At 33.9% G+C, this 8,975-nt stretch overlaps 1 protein-coding gene across 1 annotated transcript; it reads left to right on the top strand.

The window, feature by feature from the left end:
* Positions 1-3,060: 3,060 nt before the first annotated feature.
* Positions 3,061-5,481, top strand: LOC110685557 (bZIP transcription factor 60-like). The gene is made up of 3 exons (XM_021862105.1): positions 3,061-3,742; positions 4,054-4,271; positions 4,874-5,481. Exons 1-3 carry the CDS (start codon positions 3,282-3,284, stop codon positions 5,128-5,130), a joined length of 936 nt encoding a protein of 311 aa, XP_021717797.1. The 5' UTR covers positions 3,061-3,281; the 3' UTR covers positions 5,131-5,481.
* Positions 5,482-8,975: the final 3,494 nt, after the last annotated feature.

The raw sequence follows: 8,975 nt of genomic DNA, 5'->3' as shown, positions 1-8,975 counted from the left end.
ATCTTAAGATGATTTTTTTAAAAAAGATAATTTTTAGTTTTTAAAATAAATTAAATCTTAATAAATCATTATTCGTTGTTTTTTACGTACGTGGAAAATTTCTTAAATCTCATTCGTCGCTTTTATGTAGGTGGCAAGTGAATTTTCTAATTCTAAAATAAAATAGAAATCTAATTTTTAATTGGTCAAAAATATATCTTTGCTTATGTGGCGCGCCGAATACTTTATTTATATATATATATTAGATTATTATTATTGTCGTCGTTGTAATAATAGCTTAAAAGAATGAAATTTGGCTTTATATCATTAGCAATATTATTAGACATAAATTAAGACCTGAACTGAACTAAGCTGAACTGAACTGAATTTCAACGAAAGAGAACAAACCTTAGTAGGGTGACCCATTCGTCCATTGTTGCTAACAAGTAACAATGAATGCTAAGGAGGCTAGAGGACCCATTATCACAAATTCACATTATTCTTCTTGAAAAAAAATTTAATCTTTAAAAAGGAAAAATTGAAAGAATCACATTTATGTTATAGTTTAGCTTACTTTATACACCAAACTTAGTAAAGTTAGAGAGAGAAACAAGTTGATCTGATCATCAGAAACCATGAACATGGCGTGTGTGAGCGTAGGAATTGGGATTCCAAAACCATCATTTATCCACCCAAAACCATGGAAATCTGTAGCAATTTCCCCAATTACAAGAAGAGCAGATCTCAGAATTGCAAAATCATCAACATCATCATCATCAGGAGGAGTCGAAGAAGAAGAAGAAGAGAAAAAACTGATAAAATTCGAAGGGACTCGGAGGAGAGAGAAAGAGCTAACAGAGATGATCCAGAAGAAGATTCGAGAAGCTGAAGAGGTTTGTAGCCAAGACAAAACATCCGACGGCTGTAAAGTGGCGTGGGATGAAGTTGAAGAAATCAGCGCCGCTAAATCTCATCTTCGTCTTCAATTGATGCATTCCGGTGATCCTCTTCAGAGTTTTTGTCAGGAACATCCTGAAACTGAAGAATGCCGCACTTACCAGGATTAGTTTGTACGGACTGTTCATTAATTGGAATTACGGTTTAAGTTTGATATCCGTTATGTGTCTCTCTCTACTGTAAAATGTAACGCTGTTTTTATTAATTGTAATCAACAACATCTCTTTTTCTGTTAATTGCGGAGTTCTGTATTATTTCTTATATTCTTCGTATGGAGTATCTACCTCATCACTCATGAGATTTTAACCTAAACTTGATTACTACTGACTCAACCCGACGTCCCGAATTTAGTGGCGGATCCAGGATTCCGCACTAGGAGTAGCACTAAACGCGTACTAGATAAATTAAAGGGACGAAATTCTTTCAAAAAAAAATAAATAAAAAAAAGACGAAATAACAATAAACACCTACGAACTTGAAACTCAAACTAAATTTAAGATGGTAATAACACATCAAGTTAAATAAAATGTTACCATCTATGAGTTATTATTGTGGATAAAATTATGCATGTACAACATACTAGCTATCAAAATATATTTTGTATTACAATGAAATAAAATTAGTCAATTTATCATATATTACTAATTTTCTTCATATATTACTAAAAGGAAGCTTTATTTTCCTGCTTTGCACCGCTGACGCAAATACAACTTTCATGAAATATGCATTGTTTAATACTTATCAACTTTCTAGAAGGAAGTTTTTTTTTATACTACCTTTGTTAACGGTTATTTGCAACATATATTATAAATGGATGCTAACTATTATGTGTAACAAATGTTTTTTTTTTTTCCTTTTTAGGTAATCATTTCTCTCTATTTCTCTTCTCATCACATGCACCCAACTTTTTCTCTCTCCATTTTACTCTTACAAACAAATTTTGCCTAGGAGTCCGCAAATACCCCCTTTGTTGCAAATAATAGTTAACGGAGGAAGTACAATTTTTTTTTCTTTTTCTCGGGGTAGCACGTGCCCCCCGGCCCCCGGTTCCAATGTAGATCCGCCAGTGCCTGATTTAGTGGGGATCAATTGTTAATAGCTGGTCTCGAGACTAGCTAGAGTTGGTTGGTCCCTCAATAAAAAATGAACATTTATCTTGATAAAAATGAACATTTTTTAACTAACTTATTTTACAATAATTTGTATTTCTTAGTAATTAAATGTTCATTTTCATACATTATGATGTTCATTCGTATAAAATAAATGTTCATTTTCTAATTAACAAATTCTACCAATACGAGTACTGAATCACGGTTTCATAGCGTGAGCTCCACCACCATTAACGACCTTAGCTTCACCTTCACCATTAACATTCTCAAAATTATTCCTTTCACTATCATTATTTTCAGCGCCATCAAGGTTTTTGTCATCATCACCAGCTTCTCCACTAGAGATTTTCTTTGTATTCCTCCGTTTCTTCCGCCATTGAAGAAGAAGTATAAGCTTTAATACTCGGACCACCAACTGCACTATCTATCTGGCGAACAAGTTCGCAATAATCCGCTGTCATCGTGTCATCACCGTCGCACCTATAACCTCCGAGCGATTCTGAGATCGCCATAAGAGAGAAACTCGATTTCTAGAAATTTCTTCAAATAATTAAATGTTCATTTCTATTCTAGTAAATGATCATTTTGTTCATAGTAAATGATCGTTTTTATAGTGCGGAACCATAAGAAAATTTGCGGAAAATTATTACCGATAGCCTTTATCCTCTTAACTTATTTGCAAAATATTTTACTCTGTATTAAAACTACTCCGTATTAGTAATACGGAGTAACGTTTTGGGCCTATGGTAACATTAATTCAATCCAAAGCCCACCCTGAAACTAGTACGGTTAATAACAAAATATAATGATGCCATGTCATCACAAAGGAGCATTCTGATTGGTTGAGTGATGCAACATCCACTTTCTCTCTCTTCCTGTAAGCTGTAAGCCTGTAACCGCGTCCTTTCCTCCCTCTTTCTCCTCCTTCTCAGCGAAGGAAATCCCCTTTGATTATTGAAAGGGGTATTTTAGTAATTACGTCATCTTTATATCGGGTATAAATCATGTCCTTCCAATTTCTGTCAACTGAAATAGTAGTAAAATTCTTCTTCTTTCTCTCTCCCTCTAAAAATTGGATTGAAGAAGAAAACGATGCAAAATTCTCGCAATCAATAAAATTTCTTCTACTTTTATAAAATTTTGTAAATATAGGTTTTATTTTTCAATATTTTGTTCTTTTATTGGTTAATAATAGAGTTTTAGTTGAATCAAATTAGGGTTTAATTGAGGATAAAGATGGATGAATTGAATGAAATCGACTGGGATAATTTGTTTCCAGAAGGCGAATTTGAATTCTTCTCAGATGTTCCTCCATCATTGGAAGATGATGCAACAACTGGAATCGCAAAAGAGAATACAATCGAGTCGTGGGTTGAGGAGTTGCTGATGAAGGATGATGAAGAACACGATATTAATCAAGCACAATTAGAATTAAGCAATGATATCTTATGGTATGATATTCTGCTTGATACACCTCAGCCGTCCGATGAACCGGCTTCACTTCCGAATTCGAATTCATCTAGTTGTTCGAATTCCGAGGATAATGTTGCTAAGATAAATAGTAATTGTAGTGGTGGTGATGTCCCCAATTTTGAATCAAATGGTGAGAAATCTGAGAATGATAAATCTGGGGATGATGTTTTGGACCTCGATGATGACACTGATCATGATGATCCCCTCTCCAAGAAACGTAAAAGGTAATCTATACATTTACTTAAATTGAGTATGTTTTGAATTTTGTGTCATAAAATTGTCATGGTTTTAATAGTAACATTTACAATTAAATGTCTGCTGTTTCTTTAATTGTTGAATTTGTAGTTTGCGGTTGCTCAGTCTAAGTTATGTAAAAGTGTCGAATTTTTCCGTTTTAAAATTTGTATATATGTAATTAAAGTGAAATTAATAGTGTACTTTGAAATAGCAATGTTACCTGGACGCATAATATTGGATTGGCATGTGTTTTTTGTGTGGTTCTATTGTGTAATAATGTGAGATGATTGTTGTTCAGACAATTGAGAAATAGAGATGCCGCGATGAGATCAAGAGAAAGGAAAAAGATGTATGTCAAGGATTTGGAGATAAAGAGTCGTTATATGGAAGCGGAATGCAGGAGATTGGGGAGGTTGCTTCAGTGTTGTTATGCCGAGAATCAGATGTTGCGTATTTCCTTGGGCAGTGCGTATGGTGCGTCCATGGCCATTCCGGAGTCTGCTGTGCTCTTGTTGGGTATGAATTTCTCATCTTGCCTTGTCCTGTCTTTATATATATCTGTTCAGATCCTGTTCCTGCAGTTCGCTCCCTTCTCTTGTAAGACCGTGATCATAGACTGGCTAGCGTCTTGTAATTTTTGTAAGAGTATATGTATTGCTTAATGTTTACCCCTGATTTTTGTGATGTACCAACCGAAATAATTGAAATTCAGTTGCTCATCTTGACATTCTTCTTCCCCATTGAGTTAACCTACAACGCTCAACTTGACATTCTTCTTCCCCATTGAGTTAACCTACAATGCTCAACTTGACATTCTTCTTCCCCATTGAGTTAACCTACAATGCTCAACTTGACATTCTTCTTCTTGATTTCCCTTTTTTGGTTGCATACTTGCATAGAAAGACGTTGAAAAAATCCATACATTTGTACTCCATAACAGATATGTGAAGTTAGGTTCACCCTTGCATCTGATCCTTTTTCTCTATGTTTCTGCAGCACTGACTGTTTATACTCTCCACTTCTTTTGTCCTTGCTTGAGCATGTGTCATATCATTTTAGAAATTGTTTTGTCATTCCTGGTTTTCTAGCTCCCTCACCTTTGTATGCTGGTTTGACAGAATCCCTGCTGTTGGTTTCCCTGGTTTGGTTAATGGTCAACATATGCCTGCTGCCCCAACTGCGCCTGCAAAATCAGGACGCAGTTCCACACGAAAGCGTGGAGAGAAAAGAACGGGAAAGCGCAACACTAAAAAGAAAGAGAATGAAGGTCACTGAACTGTGTGTGACCCTTTCTTTCATGAGGAGTAAGAGATGCAGAGCTTCAAGGACCAAGATGAAGTCTGATTTTGAACATACTACTGTGTTATGCAACTGAAATCCTTTCTCCGATGCTTCCAGTTTTTATGGTATTGCTGGAGAAAGCTGGTTCTCAGCCTTAACTTTTACATAGGATGTAGGGAGAGGTACTCTACTGGAAAGTGTGTTTAGGAAGTGATCTCCTTCCCCCCTCCCTCCCCAACCTCTTTCAGGTTCCCCGATGTTTCATATCAGTAACACCTTAATACTAGTGTAACAAACTATCTTTTTTGTTTTGATTTCTTTCTCTTTCTCCCCTTCCTGTATGACCTTCTCTGCGCTCTCTTGTGAAATTTCAGGACGGTTTATCCTTGTATTAAGTATAAGATTTTCAAAATTCATATTATTGTCATTAACACTTTTGTTTGGCTATGTGTTAGTTCAAGTATAGATTGAAAGCAACTGTGTGGTAAGTCTGGTAGAGTCTACCAATGATTTTAGAGCAAATACTTGATTAAACTTTTATGGAGCTGAAGAAATACTTGGTCGTTACGATGAGATCGACACTTGGTACTGCGTGGAAGATAGGATTTTAAATCAATGCAATGAGTGTTGATTGAAAAATTATCAGGCAGACAATTGTTTCAGTTATAATCTTAATTGTGGAAATTGGAAACAAGGGAATGAAGCAGCATTAGCAGTTCCAGTTTTTAAAAGATTAGGTGATCCTTAGTTGAGAAAGTTAGGTGAAGTTGGAACTTGGAAGTTGATTGGTTGGTTGGTGAAATAGGTATCTTTTGACTAGGAGGCAGGAGCTGGGTCTTTATTCAGAAAATTCTTGTCATCTCTGGATATTCTATATCCAACAAAAGGATTCTCTTTATTTTTGAGTAATTTTTGCTTTTTCAATTTTTTTTTTTTTTTTTTTCCCAAATACTTTATTGCCCTTTGTTTTTTTATTTTTATGGTAAGAAAAACTTTTATCAAATTAGCACATCTTTGATTCTCTCCTCTTTCTTCTATTGCCGATTGTTGAATAAATCTTAACCTCCATTGTCGATTGTTGAATAAATCCTTAGCCTTCATTTTCGATTGTTGAAGGAATTTTGATCGATTTTAACCTTTTAATTGGTGGAAGGCCCCCCATAATCTTGGTTTCTTAAGGAAACATGTTTGTTTGATTAAATTTCTTAGGCATTTGTTAAAATCGAATCCTTGTGTATATGTCATATAACTTTGTATTAATAGTATAGCTTTTTATTAATGAATTAATATTACGGAGTACTATCCAAAAAACAAATATAAATAACACATCTTTTTATTAAATTTTGTCAACTATTTCTTTAGAATAATTAATTAATGAATTAGATATCATTAAATTCTTAATAAATTTAAATAAAAAAAATCTAAAATCATCAACAATGTAAATAAAATGAAGAAAAAACACACAATGACAAACAAATAATGTGTTATTATGTGCCAAGATTGCCAACAATATAACTTTCAAGCTTATCAATAACTAATACTTGGTATATCTAATCTAATCTAATATATATAAATAAAGTAGGCATTTTTGAAGAGCATTTGCGGTGCCACTAAGTTCTTATTTCGACCAATTAAAAATTAGATTTGTATTTTATTTTAGAATTAAAAAATTTAATCGTCACCTAAATAAATTGATTAATATATAAAAAAAAATACCAAATTAAGTCTCACTTAAATCCGAAGTAGGGGTGTACAAAAGAAAAGTTGTAATTGTTAATAGGTATAAACGACACGTTTTTTTTATAGGTTTACTATGCCATTAAAAATAAACAAATATGGTTAATTGAATTGGTTAAATTACCTGTTAGTGGTTATAATCACATTTATAAATTTATATAAATTGTTTTTGAGAGCTCATAATAATATTACATTTTTTTATTATGATATACAAGTTTTATTGTTTACTCTAAAAATTTTGAGCAACTTTGAAGTGTAAGATGTTTTAGTGGCTAGTCATTGAATAATTGGAATTTGGATTTTATTTATTTTTGTTTTGGAGCATTGATTTTGTCAAATAATGTTACAGCAATATTGTATATCTATCAATTTGTCATATTCAAAATCTATACTACTATATATCAAAAGTGTTTCGTCACAAGTCTACATATCACATGACACTGTTTCTCGACTTTCTTTTTTTTTTTCATTTTTTTTAATCGGCTAATGGCTATTAATCTGTGTCATTACGCATTAAACCATTGAATTACACCTCGATATGAGTCTTTAGTAGCAAAATAAACTACTTTTTTGAATCATGAATGTTATGCACAATTATTATGATACAAGATTAAAATCATGTATACTAATCACAATCATTGTAATACATATAGTAACTCGACCACTTAGGGCATCACTCGAGCCTAGAAAACTAGTTAGGGCTTGTTCCCATTGACTGAAATCAGCTGAACTGAACTGAAGTTACTGAACTGAGCTGAGCTGAACTGAACTTAGTAATTAGTGATTTTTAACTACGGATTAGTGATTTTTAACTACGGATTATTATTATTATTATTTTATTATTATTATTATTGTCGTTGTAATAAGAGCTTAAAAGAATGAAATTTGGCTTTATATCATTAGCAATATCATTAGACATAAACTGAACTGAATTGAATTTCAACGTATGAGAATAAACCCTTACTCCTTATTTTATTAAACAAGTAGCAGTTAACTTGTAACTGTAACGTTAAGAAACTATTAACCTTTATAAAGTTAATTATTATGAAGTAATCGATATTTTTTTTTCCTAACAATATTAATTAGGAAAAATTAAAAATAACTTCTTTTATTAAAGTCCTTTATTTTTTGAAAAACCAAATCGAGTATCTTATTAAAGAGCTCTTTCCCAAATTAAGGTCAAGAAGAACCGCAATTCCCAAATTGCAGCCAAAGTTTTAAGTTTTCCCATTCTACCGTCCACGTAAGCACTGGTTAAAAAACCGGTTTTTTTTTCCGGTCCAGGGTAAACCGCTACTTCAAGTAGCGGTTTCTTTGCAATAAACCGCCACTTCAAGTAGCGGTTTCTTAGTTTAAAACCGCTACTTGAAGTAGCGGTTTGTTTACAAAAAACCGCTATTTAATGTAGCGGTTTATTTTGGAAAACCGCTACTTCAAGTAGCGGTTTTAAACTAAGAAACCGCTACTTGAAGTAGCGGTATACCCTGGACTGGTTTTTTTTTCAAACTTGCATAATCACTCAAAAAAAAAACTTGCAAGTTGTGTACCTGTAAAACATGAGATATATAGCATATTTTCAACACAACCACCATAAATAACAAGTTTATGAAGATCTAAGGAAGTCGAAATTGCAAAGTCGAATATTTTTCAATTGATTAAATATAACAAAATCCAATTCTAAGCATTTACAAAAAAATTAGTTTAGTTCCAAAATATACACTTAGCTCGGGCGTTGCTTCTTCCCATGAGGTGACGATGAAGATGATGCAGCTGTCTCCTCTGGAATGTCATCCAGGCCAACTCCAACCCCAGACGTAGTGTTGCTACGCCGTCGGTTTCTCTGATACTGGCGATGCACTAGTGGAGGAGATGTCATGATAGTATGCTGAGAAGGAGTCGGTGGACGGAAGGCACGTGCTGAATGGCCTCCACGATGAGGTGGTGGTCTGATCGGCATAGTGTGCACAGTAGAAGATGAAGACGTGGACGGTCGAGGCTGCTGAATAAGGTGTGACTGCCCCACCCTAGACAAGGTTTGGCCACAAAATGATGTAAAACCCTGCATCGTCTGTATGGCAAATGGTATAGCCGTCTCTGGTGGCAAGTGGGAGATGGTCTCAGTAGCTCCCGATAGCTGGAGGTGCAAATCAGCAAATGCATGTGCCTACATTTAAGTGTAGTTTTAATGTTAGTAAAATGAAA

The sequence above is a fragment of the Chenopodium quinoa genome, unplaced genomic scaffold (genome assembly GCF_001683475.1).
Source record: "Chenopodium quinoa cultivar QQ74 unplaced genomic scaffold, ASM168347v1, whole genome shotgun sequence".
NCBI lineage: Eukaryota > Viridiplantae > Streptophyta > Magnoliopsida > Caryophyllales > Amaranthaceae > Chenopodium > Chenopodium quinoa.
Note: the sequence above shows the minus strand (reverse complement) of the source record. Positions and strands in the feature narration are given on the sequence as shown.

What these genes read in the sequence shown, in the direction of transcription:
- LOC110685557 (XM_021862105.1), top strand. Translation starts at nt 3,282, where the DNA reads ATGGATGAATTGAATGAAATCGACTGGGATAATTTGTTTCCAGAAGGC. An exon ending in CTCTCCAAGAAACGTAAAAG is followed by an intron (nt 3,743 to 4,053) that starts GTAATCTATACA and finishes ATTGTTGTTCAG; the next exon opens with ACAATTGAGAAATAGAGATG. An exon ending in GTCTGCTGTGCTCTTGTTGG is followed by an intron (nt 4,272 to 4,873) that starts GTATGAATTTCT and finishes CTGGTTTGACAG; the next exon opens with AATCCCTGCTGTTGGTTTCC.